The sequence below is a fragment of the Trematomus bernacchii genome, unplaced genomic scaffold, assembly GCF_902827165.1.
Source record: "Trematomus bernacchii unplaced genomic scaffold, fTreBer1.1, whole genome shotgun sequence".
Lineage (NCBI taxonomy): Eukaryota > Metazoa > Chordata > Actinopteri > Perciformes > Nototheniidae > Trematomus > Trematomus bernacchii.
In genome coordinates this window covers 3,227,687-3,252,687 of record NW_022987778.1, presented here as the reverse complement: position 1 = coordinate 3,252,687, position 25,001 = coordinate 3,227,687, and the positions used below count along the sequence as shown (strand labels likewise).

The following is a 25,001-nucleotide window of genomic DNA, read 5'->3' as shown; positions in this document are numbered from 1 at the left end:
TCCAGTCTTCTTCCCAAGCTCATCCAGGCCCTACACTATACTGACTGTTTCTCCTGTCACGTGCTAAGCTCTGAACTGCTCGTGCCTGGCACGGTGCCATCTCCTGAACCTCAGTGAATAACTCAGTGCACAATCTAATAAAAGTAGCAGAAAAGCAGTTCCTTCCTTATGTTTTGCTCACCATTAACACTGTCATGAAGCTCACTTCTCTTCATAGTTTAAGACCTTCTGGTAGCACATTATTCATAAACATTTCTTTATGAGCAAGCAATAATATTCTTCAGTTCCTAAGTGAAAGTAGATGTACCAGAGTGTAGGAATACTCTGTTACAAGTACAATTTCTGCATTCAAAATGATACTCAAGTAGTAAAAGTACAAAATGACTAGCTTTAAAATATACTTAAAAGTGTTGTTTAACCTTTGACACAGTTCATCCATCTCTCCTTCCTCTGTCTCCTTTCCCATGGCATAGGTCTTCGGCTTTGGGGAGTGGTTGCTATCTCCTTTAGGGAGGAACTGCTCTGGCTTTTTTTTGTTGCCGGTTCAGTCCTTCTTATCGGGTGCGTAGGTCCCACTGGCATACATTCTTTGGCCATGGACGACAGTTTTAGTTAGATTTAGTGTCCACACTTTTTTAGTCTTGCTAATGGAGACTGTTGATTATACACTCTGAACTAGTTAAAACCTCCGACTAAGGGACAGATCTTCAGAATTGGTTTTGCTTCCCCTGTGTCAACCCACACGTCATGTTAATTCTCCGGCCGCAACTTCAAATAGACCATCAGTTTCTGCCATCAAGCTCCAACTCTCCCCAGAAGTTTCCATTACAAAAAGTACCAAAAGTAAAAGTACTCATTATGCAGATTGGCCCATTTCAGAATAATATATATTTAATATGTTTTTATTAGAATTGTTAGGAAAAATATCACTCGACACCGGCTTGAGAATCAATGATCAGCTCCAAATGTATTCTTGCGAGAAGGAGCAGAGTTTAATCACATACAGAGAGATGGTTCAACTCACACACACAAGGTTTGCTGATCAAAGCAGCAGAAAGACAGTTACACTTATATAGTCTTCACGGCATTTAGCACCATAGTCGCAAATTAGGTAGGCTACAGATGGGAAAAGACTGTAGTCTGACCTGCTCGTGTATAGGTTCTCTTTACGGCAGTCGAATGTTGGGAATGCAGGAGAGAACAGTCTATCTTTTCCGTGGATAAACAAATGAATCAAGTCTTGGTGCCTCTTGTCTTACAGGAGGCATCTGCAGGGTCATGCACAGTTCTAACAGTACAAGATAACAATAGCAAACAGTATTGTTCCCCAACAATAATTATTGATGCATTAAAGTGTTATAAAAGCTGGTAAAGGAGCAGCTAGTTTTAATGACTTTGTATACTGCAGGGTAGCTTGTGAATTTACTCCAGGTGGAACTAAAGTCTGATTTAAGGGTTGACTATATTTCACATCATTAATCCAAATATGTAAAGTAACTAAAGATATTAAATAAATGTAGTGGAGTAAAAGTACACCATTTACCTCTGAATTGTAGATGAGTAGAAGTGCAAAGTAGCATAACATGGAAATACTCAAGTAAAGTAAAGTTCTGATTCTAAAATACAAGTATCTCAAAATTGTTCTTATTACTTGAGTAAATCTACTTAGTTACTTAACACCACTGAGTGTATATCTCTAACAATGATGTTGTTGGTGGATATAATGCCACTGAATATAGTTGTTTACAAGTTCATTACTACAGGTAGGGAAGATAATGAATATAATGATATATGATGTTTGAAAAACAAAGAATGCCATGCCTTCAAGGAGTAGACATTTCTCCCTGAATGATGGCTAGAAATGAGTTGAAGAAATTGTATAGAAGAGTCAAATGAAAGTTTAATGGTAATTTAAACATTATGCTTCAATTTAAAGGAAATACAAAAACAAACACTTTGAGCATGACACAGAACATCAAAAAGTATGCGCATTATTTAACATGGAGTTCGAGGTGTCACAAGCATTATGTCATAAATCACACGTTTTTTTTGTTATGTCGATCTGTACAACCACCTGTGGGTACATGATGAGAACACAAAACAACACATTAACTTTAGTATTTCATATTTTAATGTTGTTCTGTAGCTTATTTTAAAGCGTAGAACCAGTCGGTGAACTCACTGATCTCCTCATTGTAGGGTTTCCAATATTTCCAAAACAGCTCTTCCAGCTCTTTGGCCTTCTCCACTGCATTATGAGCATTGTATCGCTCTCCCAGGAAGTGTTGGACCAGATACGGCTGATTAAACCATTTCAGTCGAGGATATAGCTTCTTGCTCAGTGGTAAGGTATCCACAAACCCAGACACCACCTGTTTGAACTGCTCAAAGAGAGAGAACTTCCTCAGCACTCTCATGAGCACAATTTGATCATATCCCCATGCGTAGTGGGCCGCCAGCAGCACGGGGCCGGGGAACCTGCAAAGGTATTTGATGAAGGATTTTAAAGAATGGTAAAGAGACACAGTTCTCACAGGCTCTCCGTGGTGGAACAGCTGGCCATCTCTGACGGTGAAGCCGTTCACTTTTGTAGCTCCGTGATCAAATGGGATGCGGGGGAGGATGTAGCGGTTGAAGATGGTATGTTCACAGCTGGCCCCCAACTGGACGATGTGACACGAGTTAGTGTCTGCATGCAAAGAAGGGATTCATTTAATACAAAATATAAAAAGATATAGTAAAAATGATATAGTGGTCATCTTTTGTTCATCAAACGGCTTAATGTTTCACATTAGAACAAGCGGCTCAAAGCCAAAGGGACTTCAACTACATTCTTCCAGAATACTTTGATATTCTGTAAAGGACAGACCAACTTAACTACCAAGTTGAGATACAATCTTTTCAACAACAAAGACTAGTTAACGACCCTCATAAACCCCCGAGACACAGATAAGAAGCAGACCCTAGCAGAGAGTCTTAGGCGTTGTGCACACGGGAACGTTTGCGTTTATGCACAGTATGCGTATTCAAAAAAGTCTTCCGTTCACATGCATTCGTTTCATTTAACGTGTCTGTTCAAACGAGACCGCTGGAAATGCTGTAGTACATATGCCGGGACTGTAAGTGGCGCTGTAACTTCCGCCAAAATACACCAAAAGCAGCGAAGAAGACTCCGGAGCAGCCCGGAGCAATGTTGCCATGGCTACCCTTCTGTTTATGCCCCGCGGTGGATTTAGCAACATGTAGTTCATGTAATTCTCCATGTCCACTTGTTGCTGATGGTTGTGGTAGAGGAGCTGTAGATTTTGCACTAATATCTGTAGCATGGTCAGTAGCAGTAGCACTAGCAGTAGCTACTGACAGGAGGAAGTGTGTGTGGCGATTGCTGGCATTCAGCGGGATATAGTAATTTCCTCAGCATGTAAATATATGGATAAATGCAACGGGGAAGTTAACTGAAAGAAACCGAATCTGTGGATATTGCATCGACCGACCAAGAAGCACGTCTCCGTGGAGAGGACGCGCTCAGAAAGAGAGATATTCTCTACAAACACCGGGTGAGATCGCTCCTCTGGGACACGCCAGTCCTCGTGTTTCCTTTTTTTGTGTGGATTATAGCCTGAATAGGCCTACAAACATTTCTCTTTTTGCCGCCGACGGGCGCAGGAGCAATGAACAATAATGGCCTGGATTAGGCAGTAAAGACCATTTTGGTGTATCGCAGAGCGGACTGTTTAATTTTGTTTGTGTTGTTTGGCTGGAAAATTGTCAATATAATGGATCAATGCATGAAATCTGACTCTGTTTATTTTGTTTAAGGAGTATATTGGGCGTTAACAATTCTGGTTTGCCTTTTATAATATTATTTCATTCAAGAACCCCTTGTGCGTTTAATTAACACAGCTATTTTTGATAGTTGATCGTTACAGATGGCTACTGGCCATGCTACAGCAGTGAGCAGCAGAGGTCAGGAGAGGTGGGGCTATGATTATTTTTTCAGGAAATATTCGTATAGAGGCGATTACACAGACTCGTTTGACCCCCCAGAGCGTTTCGTTTGCAAATCTATCCACCTTGGGACCCGTTATCGTTTGTGGGGTCCGTTTCTATCGGCCTCGTGTAAATAATAGGGCTATACGCACGCGAAACTATGCAGATACAAGCCGTTTTGTCCTCGTGTAAACGGCGCCTCAGAGTCAGGAAGAGTCACCCCAAAGCTCCCCACAAATACGTGAAATAATTTCTCCTAATAAGCAACTATATGAAGTATTTACAAACAGACATCAAATAATTGTTATTTACCCAATCCTGTGGTCTGAAGGTCAAAGAAAACGATGGTACCCTGCCAAGCCATCTGCACAAATTAAAAGAAAAGGACATTTGAGCATACATTCACATATGCAGTGGACAAAGCATTACAAGATAGTAGTCAAAACGCGTATAGCTTTCAAGATGTATGCTAGCTAATTCAAAGTAGGAGTAAAGTTAGGCGACTGATAAAGTCTGAAATGTATAAAAAAGAGAGAAAAGATGCCAGAACTCACCGTGGACGCTGAAATAATCCTGTCACTGCCACAAAACCTCCACAAACTGAACTCAACTAGGAATATAAATGCTTTTTTGTTATTTTTTCAGTGTCCTCGTGTACTGGACCTGCCTGTCTTGTCTTGTCCGCCACAGCTGCAAAACTAAGCGAGTTTCCAGTGAATGTAGAAAGTTCCCCGCAGTTCGTTTAGTTTCAGTTTCAATACAGGTCTACGGTTTGACCCGACTTGGCCCAGATTTCAGGCTGCTGTCGTCACTGTTTTGTGGAAAACGAATGAAACTAATGTTGGTTTTAAACTAAATAATCATAATGTTGAACTGTCCTGCTCTGATCCCAGACCGTAAGTGAGGGATACTGGGGACTACCCTCTGAACATCGGGGGTGTTGACAGATGTGCTGATTAAGTGGCCGTGACACCTACAAATCCTGCCTCCATGAAATGTACCATTGTTAACTACATTTATGATTGGCTTTAGTTTGTTTGGATGGAAGTAAGTGTTTCTAAGAAATGTATTACCAGATATCCGAAAGCAGACATAAATCATGCTGAACTTCTGAACAATACTCACGCTTTACGTCTCGGTTTTAAAAAGTTTGCATATAACATGTCACAATAGGAGGCCCTGTGGTTTTGACACCTTGAGGACTGTTAACAAATTAATCAAGTCTTCGTGCCTCTTGTCTTACAGGAGCCATCTGCAAGGGCATGCACAGTTCCAACAGTACAAGATAACAATAGCAAACAGTATTTTCCCCCAACAATAATGATTGATGCATTAAAGCAGGGGTACTCAAACCTTTTTGTTAAAGGTCCACTTGTGAATTTTATACAGTCAATGGTCCGGATCAATGCCAGTAAAGTCCCCACCCCCGGAGCGGAGCGGAGCAACGAAACTGAAATTAAGAAGCAGTTATGCATGGGGCCCCCTTGAGGGGGGTTTCCCGACATGTCGTTGCAGTAATTTAAAGGGTGTTTCATGTTGTCGTTGCTGTGGACCTTCTTCATCTTTTTTTATGTTTAATTTTTTTATTTTGAAATTGTTACGTTTATTCTGGTTTGTTTTGTGTTTGTATCTTTTATTTTAAATGAATTTATTAATTTAATGTTTTGTGAGCTGAGCTGTGTGATTTTATATTTTATGTATCTCTCTGTACAGCACTTTGGTCTGGAGGTTTTAAAGTGCTATATAAATAAAGTTGGATTGGATTGGATTAATCTACTTTATTTGGGGGCCCCCTTCTGGTCCAAGCACTTGCCTGTCGGTAAACGGCGCCCCTGTATACACACACACACATTCAATACATACATACAGTATGATGGCTTGAACTAGTGGGAGAAATGGCACAGTTTGTCTGTAGCAAATGCCTTGAACCTCGGCAAAAATGGCATTAGAAGCATTAGAAAGTCAAGGTAAACTTGCGGTTAACTTGCGGTCTGCAATGCAGTAAATATATATGCACGTTCATTCTCACAACACGTCAGACACAAGAAAATATACATTAAAGGGGACCTATCATGCAAAATGCACTTTGTGATGTCTTTTATACATAAATATGTGTCCCCGGTGCGTCGGGGAACTCACGCAGCGTCAGAAAATAAAACCCTCTCTTTTCCTCCGTACCCAAATCTTTTAACCTGTTTCACACCTTCCCCCCGGTACCGGGCGGATAAACGCGTCATTTGCAGGAAACAACGTCTAAGGAATCTTAATATTGAATAAAACTATGAATGTGTTATATCCATGTAACGGGAAGAAACTCAGCTAACTGATCTTTTTAATTTTTTTTTTCAAAAAAACCCCACAATGCTAGCACTCAGCCTCTGAATTAGCCTCGATCGAAAAAACGGGACCGACAAAGGCACTTAAACTCACTCATAACTCCCTTATTACTTATCCTAGATGCACAACCAAACACTCTTTTTTGGTGTCCTGGAGACACTGAATCTACCGGTGCCCACCTCAACACTCAGTGATAAACATTCGCGACGCTATCAACGAAAGCGTACATCATCACATGTGGAGCTAAGAAGCTAAACATGTAAATATGGCTTACCTTGGTCAAAAGTGGTCTTCAATGGCATTAAAACGATAAAAAAAACGATGCTGCAGTTAATCCATAGGTTCATCCTATGTGTCTGTGCCTTCTTTGAAATTATTTCTGATAATCCATAAGCAATACAACTGCGTTTTAGTTTCCAAACTCCAGAAGGAGACATTCCTCCAGTTTAGTTTCGCTTTCCACACGCGAAGCGGCCACATTTTTTCTTTACAACCTGTCTGGGTGGGAGCCTCCTCCTTCGATTCTATTGGCTCTAACGGTCACAAGGGTATGTCAACCAACCAGATCGAGCAAGGGGGGCCAGAGATAGGTCAAATCCACCCAAATGACCCCAGATGGCCCAGTTTTTGGCTAAATCTCTCTAAAAAGGTCAAATTTCACTTGTTTTGCATCAATCTTGATACAGGGTACTTATTATATGTTGTACTTTGGATTCCTAAAGCTTTTAGTCTACTAACCCATCATCCAAGGGTAGTTTTCACTATCTGTAAAAAATAATTTTTGGACGGACACTATAATTTACAGTTTTTTACTATGTAAAATCTGAATTTTCTTTAAAATAAAAAACATTTATATTGATTCTGACACTTCTACATCCAACTCACAGGTTTATCATTACTTTGAGAAAAAAGATTATTAATTTAACCCTTTTAGAAGGGAAGATATGGTCATTTGTTCTGGGAATGTCATTTTCGAGCCTGAGACCTGAAAAACAGGCTCAGAGTGGAACAGGTTAAAAACGGGGGTACAACGAGCGGATACAGATTTGCTGCCGATCTGACGTCAAATCGGTAGCGGACCCACAGAAAATTGCTATCAGAAACAATACCTGACGTGTTTTGGACGTAATCTCGTCTTTGTTTACATTAGCAAGCCTCGCTAACACTCAGAGCTACCCTGTACTGGAGAGCACGTGTTTAAAAAGCAGGAAATAAAAGAAGGAACTCCCGCAAGAGAAAAAGCATTTGAGCTCCATACTGTTCAGAAATAATCTTTGATGTGGTTTAGAACAGGATGGCGTTTTATCACAGCAGAATTTAACTTTATCTCCGGTAGAATTCTGATCAGGCATTAGCTCCGCCTCCTCTTTTTTTTTTTTTCAAGCTAAGGACCCAAAATCCGCGTTTCTCTAACAGGGCTGCAAAAGAGGGGTATGAGCAGTATGAGGCATGGCTACAATGGGTGAACTGTTTGGTATTTTAAGCAAAAAACTTCACAGACATGTTTTGTATAGGTATGGCCCTACAATATATTTTTCCAATATAGCATAATCGGTCCACTTTAATTTACATAAGAATCAGAAATTCTTTTTTTTTGTAATTCTTTTTTTTTTATAATGGGACACAGGGTTCGGTCCGGATCCAGACCTTGGTCCGGAGTTTGAGAAGCCCTGCAGTAAAGTGTTATCAAAGCTGGTAAAGGAGCAGCTAGTTTTAATGACTTTGTATACTGCAGGGTAGCTTGTGAATTTACTCCAGGTGGAACTAAAGTCTGATTTAAGGGTTGATTATATTTCACATCATTAATCCACATCTGTAAAGTAACTAAAGATATTAAATAAATGTAGTGGAGTAAAAGTACACCATTTACCTCTGAATTGTAGATGAGTAGAAGTGCAAAGTAGCATAACATGGAAATACTCAAGTAAAGTAAAGTTCTGATTCTAAAATACAAGTATCTCAAAATTGTTCTTATTACTTGAGTAAATCTACTTAGTTACTTAACACCACTGAGTGTATATCTCTAACAATGATGTTGTTGGTGGATATAATGCCACTGAATATAGTTGTTTACAAGTTCATTACTACAGGTAGGGAAGATAATGAACATAATGATATATGATGTTTGAAAAACAAAGCATGCCATGCCTTTAAGGAGTAGACATTTCTCCCTGAATGATGGCTATAAATGAGTTGAAGAAATTGTATAGAAGAGTCAAATTAAAGTTTAATGGTAATTTAAACATTATGCTTCAATTTAAAGGAAATACAAAAAATGTTTCACATTAGAAGCCAAAGGGACTTCAACTACATTATTACAGAGTACTTTGATATTCTGTAAAGGACAGACCAGCTACTTAACGACCAAGTTGAGATACAATATTTTCAACAACAAGGACTAGTTAACGACCCTCACAAATCCCTGAAACACAGATAAGAAGCAGACCATAGGAGAGTTTTAAAACAATACAGGGTGGGGGCTGGTGGAGGTGGTCTAATTATGAACCTTTGAGCTCAATCAAATAATAAAAATAACAATAGATATTGTTAACAAAGTGATCTATGGCATACTGTTGCCCCTCAGGCAACAAACTACATTTCTCTCCAAACCCGTAGACCTACTGATTCTATAATTTAGGGTGCATTTCACATCAACAAAACAGTACAAAGAAAGTGTTCTTTCTCAATAGAACAATCAGTGGTTCAAGTTAGTATATTCTTCAGTGTAACATATCCACTAGTTGCAAAGCTTAAACATTTTTTTATTTTATTTTTTTTTAAGGGAAAGGATGTTTTCACTACTCAGTTTGTCAACTATGTTACGGACAAACTTGATGTCATTACAATCATTTGATTAAGTACTGCACTTCAAGTAAAATCACATTTGAAAGGCTCTTGAGTCTATTCTACCATATATCCAAAGATTTTTTAAAGTTTAAAAAATAATTGTATTAAAGTTTTGTTTTTTCATGTGATATGTTCAGCACTGTCATTTAAGTTTAGGGATATTTTGTATTATAAAACTACCATACAGGTCATTTTGATAGTTTTAAGAGATGTCATGTAAAACTCCAACCTGTGTAGATATACATTATACTATAAAGGATATCAGAAGCAATATTTTAGATATTTTAAATTTGAAAAAATTAGGTGCAACATAGTTGACAATGAAAGTCAAACATTTGACGCAAATAACATAGTTGACTGGACACATTATTAACCATCAGCACTATGTTCATTTCAAGGCAGAAGTGCAAAATTCCATTGATAAGGATGTGTAATGACGTCTACATGTCATACAAATTGTCAACTAGGTTACCTGTCAACTAAGTTACTACAGTTATTACAGTACTGGGTAACTTAGTTGACAGGTAACCTAGTTGACAATTTCCCTATTTTGACCCATAATTTCAATGGTAGGCCTTGCCTGGATGACCACATGTCATTTTCTTGAACAGGTTAACATCACATTTGAACATATAATTGAATTAAAATCATTAAACAATTGTAAACCATAACAATGTACGTAACATTGTTGATGGTCAATTAATATACTCATTGACAATGTGCTATTATACATAAAATATTGTAAAAAATTAGAGGACAATCACCACAGTGTGTTCAAAATGTCTGCCAAAGAGGAACATGGCATCATGTGATGCTGGTGACATGGTATTGGGACAAAAAATTGTTTAGTTAAAGGGGGGAGTTCTGTTAGTAACATAGTTGACAGAACTTTTGCGGACATTCATATATTAAGATATTTAAATTATTTAAAGGAGGAAATCAATTAAAAATATGTTATTATTCAGTATTTAGACTTTTGAAATAAATGAATAATTTTTTTAATTTACTTTAATGGTTTTTATTCATTATTTTGAAACCAAGACACCCTCAACTGAAAAACGGACATAGCAAAAACTGACAATTTAAGAACATCATGACACATTTCAAGCTAAATAAAGCATAGGATGCACATAATGTTTGTGTGATATTATAACATGCTTTCCAATAATAGGCAAAATATGATATTTTTGAAGAAAATAGTTAGAATAATTATAATTATCGTCAATGGACATCAATGGGCATGGAATGTACCCTAAATTGTAGAATCACTCGGTATTGAAACTGAAACTAAACGAACTGCGGGGAACTTTATACATTCACGGGAAACTCGCTTAGTGTTGCAGTTGCGGCGGACAAGACAACACAGGCAGGTCAGTCAGTACACGAGGAAACTGAAAAAATAACAAAAAACAATTTATATTCCTAGTTTGTATATAATATATATTATATATATATATTATATTCAGTTTGGGTAGGTTTTGTGGCAGTGACAGGATTATTGCAGCGTCCACGGTGAGTTCCGGCATCTTTTCTCTCTTTTTATACATTTCTGACTTTATCAGTCGCCTAACTTTACTATACTTTGAATTAGCTAGCATACATCTTTTAAGCTATACGCGTTTTGACTACTATCTTTTAATTCTTTGTCCAAAGCATAAGTGAATGTTGTATGTTAAAATGTATTTTTCTTTTAATACCTGCAGATGGCTCGGCAGAGTACCATCGTTTTCTTTCAACTTGAGACCACAGGATTCGGTAAATAACAATTACTTGATGTCTGTTTATTAATACTTACTATAGTTGGTTATTAGGAGAAAATATTTCACGTATTTTTTGGGAGCTTTGGGGTCCCTGGAGTGTGTGTGTGTGTGTGTGTGTGTGTGTGTGTGTGTGTGAAACAGAACCTATGAGGTGTGATTTGTGCCAAAGAACGAACCCTATGAGGTGTGATTTGTGCCAGACAATCGTGTCGGTCGTCGCCTACCATGCCGTGAACTATGCCGTGAGAGAAGTAACGTGACACTCTCGTCGCCACCCCTCTCGTCTGAGAAACTACGTGACGTCTGCGTCTGAAGTTACTTTACTTTGGTAGTTATCACCAAATAACCCAGTAATGTTACAGCTACGTAGTTGCTGTTCAAGCTAGACTCTATTTCAATATAGTTTTGGTATTAAAATAATGTTACACCTCTTTTATATGGAGGACGGAACATGACTTAAGTATAAATAAATAATGTGTAAATAAATGTATGAAGAACTACAGGAATAAATAAATAAATACCTAAATAAATAATTAAATACAGGAATAAATAAATGACGAAATAAATACAGAAATAAATAAATGTTGAAATAAATACACAAATAAATAAATAAAATAATAAATAAATGCATAAATAAATATGGAAATAAATACACCAATGTATAAATAAATAAATAAAAGTCGAAAATAAAACAGAACACACGTTATTATATATCTTTCATATATTTCTACATTTACGCGACATACATTTATTTATTTATGTGTCCGTATGCTAATGAGGTGGGCGGTCCTAACCTCAGTCTGAAGCAGGATTCGCCAATTGTTGGAGCCAGGCAGAAGCAAGAGATTTGTGGCAAGTCACATCTGTTCATTCTGTGTAGTGTACACTCACGGCAACTCTCTAATAATGGCTTCTTTAATAATTGTTATTTCGCACACCCGTTCGCGATGTCCCCAGCAGTATGCCCCCAACGAAGATGTGCTTCAATAACGTTTGGGGGCAACATGTAAGATGGAAGCCCAAGGGTCGCCTCCTCTGTTTCCGAGAGGATTTCAAGTTGGCGGGCAACCTCTTGAAGACTCTCAAACACAGCTGGGTTAACATCCACATCCATGTCGAGCTGAGCCAAGTCCTCTATACATCGTTCCACACGAAACTGGACATAGTCTTTTGGTTCTCCGTTCTTGAAATGGTCCGCTAATGATCTCCAATGGCTCTTAAACCAATACCCATAAATAATCCTTACAACTGTGGATAAACCATGGATGTATAAAGATAAGGGCTAAACAGTAAAGCTCCTGCATTCAAATCAGCGCGGTTAGCAGGCGTTAGTAGTAGAGCCCTCTGCCAGAAATGATCACACACTCCTGTAACCAATCCTGCTTCAGACTGAGGTTAGGACTGCCCACCTCATTAGCATACGGACACATAAATAAATAAATCTATGTCGAGTAAATGTAGAAATATATGAAAGATATATAATAACGTGTGTTCTGTTTTATTTTCGACTTTTATTTATTTATTTATACATTGGTGTATTTATTTCCATATTTATTTATGCATTTATTTATTTATTTATTCTTTTATTTATTTATTTGTGTATTTATTTCAACATTTATTTATTTCTGTATTTATTTCTTCATTTATTTATTCCTGTATTTATTTATTCCTGTATTTATTTACGTATTTATTTATTCCTGTATTTCTTCATACATTTATTTACACATTTATTTATACTTAAGTCATGTTCCGTCCTCCATACTTGTATGCCCTGAATGCAAAAACAAACACAATATATATTTTTAATTATCAAAATGATAACAAAGGCTGAAAAAACAGGAGAAGCCTGTCTTCCCTTGGTCTCCAGGAGAAAACGCCACTGTATATCACCAAGTTTTCATATAGTTTTGTGTGTGAAATAGATCGCTGCAGTGAACACGACTTTATGTATTTGTGTATGGTTTATTTGATTTAGAGGGATGCAGTATACATAGAAGTTCAGAGAAGAGGCAACCCCTATATATTGTTTATTTTATTTCATTTCATTTTGGCACCATGGCAGAGGCAAATATAGAGTTAATGTGCGGAGATTATAATGTCCCGTTTACTAAAATATGTATTGTTTTATGATGTTTAGTTGACAAAATAGTCACTGTGCTACATTTTGCTGCACTCAAGCATACATCTGAAGACAAGAGTTGTGTCCCCCTTTGGCCACAAGGGGGAGTATATATATATTGTATATATATTTTGTATAGATGTTGCAACTATACAGAGCTTTGGCAATACTATATGTAACTGAGGTCATGCTAATAAAGCTATTGAATTGAATTGAGTATACATTTAAGTGAGCTGTCAGGAGGAAACAAAGGTTGGCCAACACATTGCACTTTAATGCTGAGAAAGTACAAAGACGTGAAACGATGTGCTGCAATGTCTGTGTATTTTTGAAGAATGCCAAGTAAAGGAAGAAAGTAATAACTCGCACTGAGTCTTAATACATTACTTTATTTCTATTATATAGAAACACTATCCAATGATTTATTATGTTTGTGTTACACACACACCATTACTGAATTAATTCTAAAACCAAGAATAACCTACATACAACAATAGGGAGCCCTGGCTCAAGGACGGACAAAACAAGGACATGATTATTTTCCAATTACAGTATATTTATTTAAAGAGAGTAACTCAATTGTGATATCAGTTAATCAGTAATGTGTGTAGCGTACGGGTGTGTGATGTGTCAGCAGGGTCGGACTGGGACCATAGGTCAGGCCGGGAATTATACACCCAGCCAGGCCACTACCAGTTTTGTTTGGGGGCGTTTTGCTGGATGTACATGTATCATCAATATTTACAACGTTGCTGCCCTTAGTGATAGCCCTACAGTTTGAATCTACTACTTAAATAGAAACATATGGACATAGGATATTGTTAAAAAAAAGGTGTGCATATGTATTTGGGAACCTTTCAATGTGAACATGTTTTATTTGGGGGTGGACCTCAAATGGATTAAACTCTGATCAATAACTATAGTAACTTATTGAGAGAACATGAACATAGCTTGCTTATACTGTTGTCATTACATTTCCTTTGTTTTGTTCAGTGTTTTCATAGACATAGCCTATTGAAACAGTTTCCTCTGTACCTGCCAGTTCTGTCCACTGAGCTCTGCATCTCTCCCTCAGGGTCATCACCATCAGCATCATCTGATAGTGGAACTGAATAAGGAGAATATGTAATCATTACATTAACAACTATTTATGAAATAACATTATTCAAGAACATACATTATGCAACACTTATTTTATCACTTAGTTGACCCTGTATTTGCATGGCCTAATACCATAATGATTGTCTCCCCTTTAGACAACATAACCATCTCAAGTTATTCACTCACAGTGTGAGGGGTTTGTAGCCCCACAGTTAGCTGCAGTCTAACGGTTATATTACATATATTTGCCTTGAGTAACATTAAGGACATGTTTGGGTTTTGTGTAGCCTTATAGTCTCCAGTCACACAGGGCCTGCCACTAACTTAGCATTGGACTGAGAAACTGTTTTGTTGACAGTCGATGTGCACATCAGGCTACAATATAGAAAGAAATGTGGCTCATAATGTTCGCTCACTTACTTTCTGCTTCGTCATTCTATACCATAGGGGGTTCTGAATAAATCAGTGATTTTAGCACATTTCGCTGCCTTTTTTTGCAGGATGGGGGTCCATCCTTCCACAATAATTAACCTTGCCGTCAGTTTCAGTCGGTCCAGTCCACACTAATGTAAACAGCAGCACGCTGGTCTCGTGAGAAACGGAGAGTGGAACAACCAATCACATCTTCATTATTCTCCTGAAATTTAAATGTGCCCATTCGCTAGTCTGACACATAGACTGTATATATAAAGGTCTGGTCTGACAGGTGCGTGGTTCTCACTGCGCTTCATACCGGTGCAACTTTGAACACCTTCAATATATGCCGCATTAATTGATTTGGCCTGCAGTCACTGCATCTGGGCAGAATTAAACACATATTATTTTAGTCCTGTGTGTTTATTATGGCGCATTTCCATTGCAGCGCGTAGCTCGCTTTAAGCGTGCCGTGTCGTGCCGTCCCCTTTTTTGGTTGTGCTTCCACTAGGCCTCGTTCCGGCGCGGCACGGCGCGGGGCCACTTTTTCCCCTCTTTTCTGGCCCTAGAAAATTGTGGTTCTATCGGGGCCAACAAACAGGGCTGAGTCGGGCTGAGTATGCTAAACTAGAGAGAGGAGCGCTGGCAAGAGGGCTAGAACTACAACAAGATGGACATATTTGACCGTGATTTAATTGTAATACACGTTTCAAAATGATGCTGAAGTAACAACATACTGATACCGGTTAGTAAAAACCATGAATTAATGCTTTGTCAAGTCTGCAGACAGACGGCAGGCGAAAAAACCTTTTAAAATTCGTGTTTTTCTAGATGGAGATTGGCTAAGCTAACGCAGTATATGCCCCGACCGTCCACACTCACAACAACGGCCTATACAGACATAAATAAAGCAGCGACTGTATTCACCATGACACAGGCAGTCTGTGGTGTGTACTTGTTTAACTTTTGTCGAGTTTCTGAACATATATAAGGAGCTGTGAGCTCTGAGTGCTCACAGCTAACGGCTGTGTTGTGTTTCTGGATTTCTCATTGAAGATGACGTCACGGCTCCGCCTACACTGCGTTACTATAGTAACTACCCCAGTTCCTAAACTGTAATGGAAGCGCAGCATGAAGTGAGTCGGCCCTGTTAAGGCCCAACGCGGCCAAGCCGTACCGAGCCGTACCGAGTGTGGCCGAGGCCGACCGTGTAGTGGAAATGCGCCATTAGAGGCCATGTCAGCAGGCCACATCATATCATGCCAGCGCTGCGTTCACAAGACATACAAGCCACAAACTGGCAATCGAAACATGCTACAACCTGAGGGACAGTGAATGAGACACACAGACACAGACACACCCACACACACCTTGAGGGAGGGAGGGACAGCTGATCGCCGTGCAGCGATCAGCTGTTCCCGAGCAGAGAGAGAGAGAGAGAGAGCTGCTAGACACAACTCTTATTAATCCCCGTACCGGACAATTGTTATTTGTTCCAAATCGGAACCGGATTTCGGTTCCCGACCCTCATCACATCCCCAGCCACAGCCGTGGTCTTAACCGGTCTTGACATAAAATCTCGAGTCCTATAGGTCCGATACAGAGACAATACGAAACCAAATGCAGTCGATTCCGAGACCAATACCGTTAAAAAGTGGTCTGGAGACCGGTCTCGAGTACAACACCAGCAAATATTCTCATACTAATGATTATTAATTATTATTCCCCTCTCTTCTGATACCAATACTGTGCCGATGAGAAAGTGTAGGCTACCTGTAACACTCTCCAAACTATTTTATTATTATATATCATTATATCGTCGTTATTCATTTGTTTTAAAGCTCAATAAATAACAAAGAAAACCTTTGACCGGCACTTTTATAATTTTGTCCGGAAGATTTAAACTTTAACACACGTTGACCGGCGAAAAACTCTGCCCGGTTCCCTTGGCCCCCACCAGGAGAATAAACAGAAGTGCAGCCATGACAACCATTCTTCTTTGCTGCTTTTGTGGAGGAAGTTGCTGCTTTTGTGGAGGAAGTTACAGCGCCACATACAGGCTCGGCATATGTACTGCAGCTTTTCCAGCGGTTGGATCTAAACGGAGCTGTCTCGTGTGGCAAGACACTATCCGGTGTATATTGCGTGTGGACGGAAGCTTTTTGGCGATTGCGTTTGCGTTAATCCTATGCGTTTTGCCGTATGCGTTCCCGTGGAGCCTGGGCCTGTATCTCAACTTGGTCGTTAAGTTGGTCTGTCCTTTACAGAATATCAAAGTATTCTGTAAGAATATAGTTGAAGTCCCTTTGGCTTTGAGCTGCTTCTTCTAATGTGAAACATTAAGCCGTTTGATGAACAAAAGATGACCACTATATCATTTTGACTATATATTTTTATATTTTGTATTACATTAATTCCTTCTTTGCATGCAGACACTAAATCGTGTCACATCGTCCAGTTGGCGGCCAGCTGTAAAAATACCTTCAACCATGAAAATACCTTCACCCGCTACATCCTCCCCCACATCCCCATCAGACTCGGAGCTACAAATGTGAACGGCTTCACCTTCAGATATGGCCAGCTGTTCCTCCACAAAGAGCCTGTGAGCACTATGACACTTTACTATTCTTTAACAACTTTCATCAACTACCTTGGCAGGTTCCCTCGCCCCGTGCTGCTGGCGGCCCACAGCTCAAAGATATTTCATGGAAGGGTGCTCATGAGAGTGCTGAAGAAGTGCTCCCTCTTTGAGCAGTTCAAAAAGGTGGTGTCTGGGTTTGTGGATACCTTACCGCTGAGCAGGAAGCTCTATCCTCAACTGAAAGATTTTAATTGGCAGGATCTGGTCCAACGCTTCCCCTTCGAGGGGAAATACAATGCCCATAATGCAGTGGAGAAGGCCGAACTGCTGGAAGTGCTGTTCAATTATTGGGATCCCGACAATGATGACATCGAGGATGTCACCGACTGGATTTAATCTACAGAACAACATTAAAATATTAAATACTAAAGTTAATATGTGTTGTTTTGTGTTCTCATCATGTACCCACAGGTGGTTGTACAGATCGACATAACAAAAAAAAACGTGTGATTTATGACATAATGCTTGTGACACCTCGAACTCCATGTTAAATAATGCTCATACTTTTTGATGTTCTGTGTCATGCTCAAAGTGTTTGTTTTTGTATTTCCTTTAAATTGAAGCATAATGTTTAAATTACCATTAAACTTTCATTTGACTCTTCTATACAATTTCTTCAACTCATTTCTAGCCATCATTCAGGGAGAAATGTCTACTCCTTGAAGGCATGGCATTCTTTGTTTTTCAAACATCATATATCAATATATTCATTATCTTCCCTACCTGTAGTAATGAACTTGTAAACAACTATATTCAGTGGCATTATATCCACCAACAACATCATTGTTAGAGATATACACTCAGTGGTGTTAAGTAACTAAGTAGATTTACTCAAGTAATAAGAACAACTTTGAGATACTTGTATTTTAGAATCAGAACTTTACTTTACTTGAGTATTTCCATGTTATGCTACTTTGCACTTCTACTCATCTACAATTCAGAGGTAAATGGTGTGCTTTTACTCCACTACATTTATTTAATATCTTTAGTTACTTTACAGATGTGGATTAATGATGTGAAATATAATCAACCCTTAAATCAGACTTTAGTTCCACCTGGAGTAAATTCACAAGCTACCCTGCAGTATACCAGCTTTGATAACACTTTAATGCATCAATAATTATTGTTGGGGGGAAATACTGTTTGCTACTGTTATCATATACTGTTGGAACTGTGCATGCCCTTGCAGATGGCTCCTGTAAGACAAGAGGCACCAAGACTTGGGCGCCGTTTACACAAGGACAAAACTGCTTGTATCTGTATAGTTTCGCGTGCGTATAGCCCTATTATTTACACGAGGCCGATAGAAACGGACCCCACAAACGATAACGGGTCCCAAGGTGGATAGATTTGCAAACGAAACTCTCTGGGAGGTCAAACGAGTCCGTGTAATCACCTCTATACGAATATTTCCTGAAAAAATAATGATAGCCCCACCTCTCCCGACCTCTGCTGCTCACTGCTGTAGCATGGCCAGTAGCCATCTGTAACGATCAACTATCAAAAATAGCTGTGTTAATTAAACGCACAAGGGGTTCTTGAATGAAATAATATTATAAAAGGCAAACCAGAATTGTTAACGCCCAATATACTCCTTAAACAAAATAAACAGAGTCAGATTTCATGCATTGATCCATTATATTGACAAAGGTGCGATCTCACCCGGTGTTTGTAGAGAATATCTCTCTTTCTGAGCCGTCCTCTCCACAGAGACGTGCTTCTTGGTCGGTCGATGCAATATCCACAGATTCGGTTTCTTTCAGTTAACTTCCCCGTTGCATTTATCCATATGCTGAGGAAATGACTATATCCCGCTGAATACCAGCAATCGCCACACACTTCCTCCTGTCAGTAGCTACTGCTAGTGCTACTGCTACTGACCATGCTACAGATATTAGTGCAAAATCTACAGCTCCTCTACCACAACCATCAGCAACAAGTGGACATGGAGAATTACATGAACTACATGTTGCTAAATACACCGCGGGGCTTAAACAGAAGGGTAGCCATGGCAACATTGTGGCGGGGCTGCTCGGGCTGCTCTTCTTCGCGGCTTTTGGTGTATTTTGGCGGAAGTTACAGCGCCACTTACAGTCCCGGCATATGTACTACAGCGTTTCCAGCGGCCTCGTTTGAACAGACACGTTAAATGAAACTAATGCATGTGAACGGAAGACTTTTTTGAATACGCATACTGTGCATAAACGCAAACGGTCCCGTGTGAGCGGGGCCTGAATCAGCAGATCTGTCAACACCCCCGATGTTCAGAGCATGGGCGTCGCAGCCATTATATGAGGGTGGGACAAGTCCCCCCCACTTTTTCAAATGATTAGTTTAGACCCCCCACTTTTACTATGCGGAAAGTCCGTGAATCGGTCTATCCACTCGCCGCACTTTGTAGAGCGCTGTGTCAGTGCTTCACTATCAAATTAAATCCATTCCACTTGCTTATTGAGAGAATGCCCAAATCAATGAAACCCCGTACCATGTTTTCACTGCTACTTTGTACCAAGGCAGATTCTCACATAGCGCGCGCATGTTCAAGGAGTGTTGTCATAGTTGGACAGCTCAGGGGCCTCATTTATAACGCCTTGCATAGGATTGACGTGGGAAGGTTGCTTACGTAGTACAAAGCAAAAAAATAGGTACAGACATTTTCCGACATTTTCCGATTCACAAAACATTGCGTACCGGCGAGGGAAGTGCGTACGGCACTTCCTATGCCTGTTTCCCTTTATAAATCACAATCGACTCGTAACGCCTATATTTGCCTTTAAATAGTCAAAGAAACTACCATTCATTCATTCATTCTGACTGACTGCATGAAGAAGATCGCAGGAAATGAGGACAGAACAGCTAAAAAAGACATCTCACACCGTGTCAGATTTTGGTTATTTTGGGGAGGTCAAGATAAATCATATTGTTTGGTGGATGCAGTTTGAACCAGAGTAGCAGCATGGAGGTCGGATCGTCACCAAAATAAATAAATAAGTGGTCCGAAAAAAGTTAATGACAAAAAAAATACACATAACCTTCCTCAGGCAGTGTGTTTGTCCCGGGGACAGGAGACACCCCCTTGATGAAAAACTGTAAGAAATGATCGGGGAATCCCTCCGGAGTGGAGTCATGACGACTGGATCTGAATTATTTTGTTGTATTTGGTGGTTTGTGTTCCAGCTGTCGATCAGCAACTATATATCCATAATCCACCAGTTAAAGGAAATACAACTAATGTGTTGTGTTATATTAGCTGTACAATTTACCACATATGGTGTTCTTAGTTTCCATACCTCCTGTGTTTTATGAGCGACTTATCAAGTCTTGGCAAACGGCATAAAACACGATTAAACGTGATAGTATATAAAACCATGCTCGTATCTACAACCTATAGAAATGCAAAACGGCGTCAGTTTAGACGTAATTCTGTCCTCCTGCTTACCGCATCATTTATGAGAAAACATTTCATAACATTAACACAACATATTCGAGGTGGTTTTAAATAACATATCCGTATTTATTTATTTCTCCAAGTTATGTTTTTGTGTGCACTGAGGAGTCTCAAACAGGCGTTTGTTTAATCATTTTAAGATTGGCTTTAATCAATGTTTGAAAATGAATTCTTCATATTTGATAAATGAGAGGTAACATTTTATTTATGGTATTATTTCCACATATTCCTCTCCATTCTTCCTTCTGCCAACGGTGTCGCAGTTTCTCGTCTCTCCCGTTGTTGTGCTTAGTGCGTACGCATGGGTTAGAGTTTGCTTGGAGGACCGCACATTTTCCCGTCAAGTTAGAATTTTATAAATCGCAAACATTGCGTAGAAACTGGCGTACGCCATTTTTTGAGCATATATCCCTTTATAAATGAGGCCCCAGATCTGTTGTATGAAGCAATGCCGGTAGCGGAGGTAAGGCACACACACCAAATGTTCAGGAAATGGTTAATACAGCGAAAATCAAAGCTGACGATCTCTTGGTTTGATATGTTTTCTCCCCCAGACAACATGGACATAAGAACATTTTTTTCAAAGAAGAGGAAAGTAAGTCATCAGCTGGTAGCAGTTAATCAGTTAACAGTGATGGCGGCGTCTCACTTCTGGAGAGGAGTTTCGTCTTTATGTCATGATAGAGAGATACAAATACTGAATAGTTTAGATGAGAAAAGGCATCGAAATGCCAGGTTACTAGTATTTATCATGTAAACAGGGAACATGAATCACCCGATCTCTCTGTGCTCATGTAAACACCATATCTCCAATATGATCATAACCAGGATAATAGGCTACTCATAAACGGCTTACTGATGTCCATGTAGAGACGCAGTCAGTGTGTTTTACTGGAGCCTCAGTTCGATAAGAGATTATTTTCTGAGTTCTTTAACTTAGGTACTCTCTCTCAAAATGGTAATGTGCATTATGTTTTAATTATACTTCTTATCATTCAGAAGCTTTTTGTGTGTGTTTATGTTTTACTGAGTGCTTATAGGCTATTTCCATTCCAGTATTCAGTTAACTATTTATTTTTTGTGCACATTACATAGACTAGCTAATATTCTACCTACTGCTTGGGACTTTGAGTCTTCAAAATGTCCAATGTCACAGACTGGGACTTACTTTAGAGTCCGTTGTATTTACATTCAGTATGACTTGTTATGATTCAATGTGAAAGAGTATACTGCTCAATAAATAATTATCACTTCACCACCTCTCTTGACATCTAGGCACTTGAGAGTGAGTCAGAGGCAGAATACAGGGACAGTGGAGAGAGGTCCATTGCTGAGGTGAGTGATGAAAGGGAAATGACAGTTGAGAGTAAATTGTGATGTGGACTCTGAGAGTAAATTGTGATGTGGACTCTCATCCCAGGATTTTAAGGAAATCAGTGGGGATATTGAACAGGAAACATTTCAGTCAAGGGGCATCATATGACCAATATAGACAGAAGAGCAACATTTATTTGAACATTTAAGTCAATGATACCATTCCTAGGTGAACTTAACATCCGTATGGAGTCAGATCAGTCTCAATATTAATAAATGCTCACAGAAGGATTCACAAATGTATTTTGCGATTTATATATAAATGACTCTCCACAACAATATCTCTCAATGCACTCACAAATATTTATTGTTGTATATAAATGTACAAAAAATGGGCATTTAAACTGCTTTTTATTAATTCAAAGACGGCTCTGAATTAATAATCAAATATGTTTCCTTTCTTTACTACTGGATGAAATTACAAAATGTACCCATAATTTTCCTCATGCTAGTATAGCCACATAAAAGTATCAAACCACCTGTTAAAATGCACCAGAATGCAGGAAATCTATATATTTTTTCACCCCCCGTTAAAAATGTCCCCCCCACATTCAGGATGCTTCCTACGCCCATGGTTCAGAGGGTAGTCCCCAGTATCCCTCACTTACGGTCTGGGAGCAGAGCAGGACAGTTCAACATTATGATTATTTAGTTTAAAACCAACATTAGTTTCATTCGTTTTCCACAAAACTGTGACGACAGCAGCCTGAACTCTGGGCCAAGTCGGGTCAAAACCGTAGACCTGTATTGAAACTGAACCTAAACGAACTTTCTACATTCACGGGAAACTTGCTTAGTTTTGCAGCTGCGGCGGACAAGACAAGACAGGCAGGTCCAGACCAGTACACGAGGAAACTGAAAAAATAACAAAAAAGCATTTATATTCCTAGTTGAGTTCAGTTTGTGGAGGTTTTGTGGCAGTGACAGGATTATTTCAGCGTCCACGGTGAGTTCTGGCATCTTTTCTCTCTTTTTTATACATTTCCGACTTTATCAGTCGCCTAACTTTACTCCTACTTTGAATTAGCTAGCATACATCTTGAAAGCTATACGCGTTTTGACTACTATCTTTTAATGCTTTGTCCACTGCATATGTGAATGTATGCTCAAATGTCCTTTTCTTTTCATTCATGCAGATGGCTTGGCAGGGTACCATCGTTTTCTTTGACCTTGAGACCACAGGATTAGGTAAATAACAATCACTTGATGTCTGTTGACTGTTTGTAAATACTTACTATAGTTGCTTATTAGGATACATTATTTCTCGTATTTGTGGGGAGCTTTGGGGGGGGGTGTGTGTGTGTGTGTGTGTGTGTGTGTGTGTGTGTTAAAGTTAACAGATATGGTTCTAAACTGTATTGAAGTAAACATGTATTATTTTGAACTGTATTTTAGTGAACATGTATTGTTTGAACTGTTTTAAGTAATCCTATATATATATATTCTCTTCTCACTTACACTCACTGACCCAGATATCCTGCTACACACACATACACCTCCTCCCACCAGCACACACACATATTCTTTTCAAGGTCCTTTCTGGGCATCAATATATCTGTGTACAATGTTTGGTTGTCTGGGAAAGAATAGTTTGTGTGAAATATTCCTCGGGAAAGTAAAGGAGTGAATACAGGTGCAGAGATAAAGATTGACTCTGTCCTTGTGTACTTCCGAAGATCAGAAGAAACATATTTTTTTCCCAGAACTCTGATTCGCTGTATTGGACCCGACCAGAAATGAATCCAACCAGTAAAAACACCTGGGGGAGTGAGCAGCTCACACAGCTCCTCCCCACGGACTCTCTGATTCGCTTCGGAGTAAAATGGGACGGAAGAGTCAACCCATCTCCGCCCCACAAATGTTTATGAATACTGTTGTTTATTCATGCAAAATGCTTCCTGTTTCTGACTGGCTGGTCCCGATACCTGTATTGCACGGCAGTAGAACTGGAAGTCCAGAGTACTCTGTAAACTTGTATACGTGTTTTTTACCAGTAAAATCAGATTATTGTTATAACCTTTATTCCGGTGTTTTGAACTCCTTCTTTTATTAAATCTAACCAGGCTCATCTAACGGACGGCGCGTAGCGGAGGTGGGCTTTAAGCCACCACCACGGTGTTTACTACAACAGTGTGTGTGTGTGTGTGTGTGTGTGTGTGTGTGTGTGTGTGTGTGTGTGTGTGTGTGTGTGTGTGTGTGTGTGTGTGTGTGTGTGTGTGTGTGTGTGTGTGTGTGTGTGTGTGTGTGTGTGTGTGTGTGTGTGTGTGTTGTTATACATGTTTGAATGTGTTTTTGGGCGTATCTCTTTCTGACTGGATGGTTATGAAACAAAAGCACACACACACAGGCCCAATCCCAAACCGCCCCCTACACCCTACCCCTACACACTACCCCTCCGTTTGCGCGTTCAAGCCCTCAAACAGCGAGTCTGCAGCGGTGCTGACTGGAGACCGGTCTCTACCTGACCGGTCTCAACGCTGTGTGTGTCCGTCAGGAAACACGCTGTTTACAAGTAGTTCCAGCAAACATCCACTGATAAACTGCGATGTTAACAACCTCATGATAACCTCATATTATTTAACTTAGGATCGTATACCTGTGTTTAGTCTAGAAAAAGGTAAATGTGTGCATTTTATTATAAAGTTGTGTATATTTACAGATTGTTGCAAAAACTAAGAAGCTTATAAAAATCAGGTTTAAAACTAAAAATTAAAGATGTTTGGAGTTTTATTTGAGTTATTAATTTTTACTTTTTGTCTAAGAGATGCTGATTTGAAACCGTTGTTACATACAGTTACGGCATTTCCTGTTTCTGCCGGAGAGAGGGGAGTTTGTCCCAAAGCTTGCCTCTGTATTTACTCCCTCCATCTGACAGGAGGGAGCCTCATTGAGCTGCGAGTGTCACTCCACAGAGTTCACTCCGTCACGGAGGGGGAGTGTGTAGGGGTAGGGTGTAGGGCGTGGTTTGGG

General features: G+C 39.4%; 2 protein-coding genes across 14 annotated transcripts in view; one reads left to right on the top strand and one right to left on the bottom strand.

The window, feature by feature from the left end:
• The window catches only part of LOC117497281 (DNA polymerase III PolC-type-like), a 97,636-nt gene that overhangs the window by 38,638 nt on the left and 33,997 nt on the right, over window positions 1–25,001 (top strand). For 5 of the 13 annotated variants that reach the window (XR_004557362.1, XR_004557363.1, XM_034149225.1 and 2 more), the window contains exon 6: window positions 23,168–23,219. Coding sequence is in view for 7 of the 13 variants with exons in the window: in XM_034149225.1 (XP_034005116.1) it covers window positions 23,168–23,199 (32 nt within the window). In the remaining 6 variants the exon portion in view is untranslated. Of the gene's footprint in view, window positions 1–10,506; window positions 10,687–10,877; window positions 10,930–17,000; window positions 17,816–22,585; window positions 22,978–23,167; window positions 23,220–23,707; window positions 23,765–25,001 lie in introns of those variants that run through there. The other 8 variants (XR_004557358.1, XR_004557360.1, XR_004557359.1 and 5 more) reach the window with 8 other exon arrangements.
• On the bottom strand, window positions 1,881–4,976 carry LOC117497283 (DNA polymerase III PolC-type-like). Its single transcript, XM_034149230.1, has 3 exons — window positions 4,545–4,976; window positions 4,303–4,354; window positions 1,881–2,689 (listed from the first exon to the last, which is right to left on the bottom strand). The coding sequence occupies exons 2-3, from the start codon at window positions 4,352–4,354 to the stop codon at window positions 2,148–2,150; spliced, it is 594 nt and encodes a 197-aa protein (XP_034005121.1). The 5' UTR covers window positions 4,545–4,976; the 3' UTR covers window positions 1,881–2,147.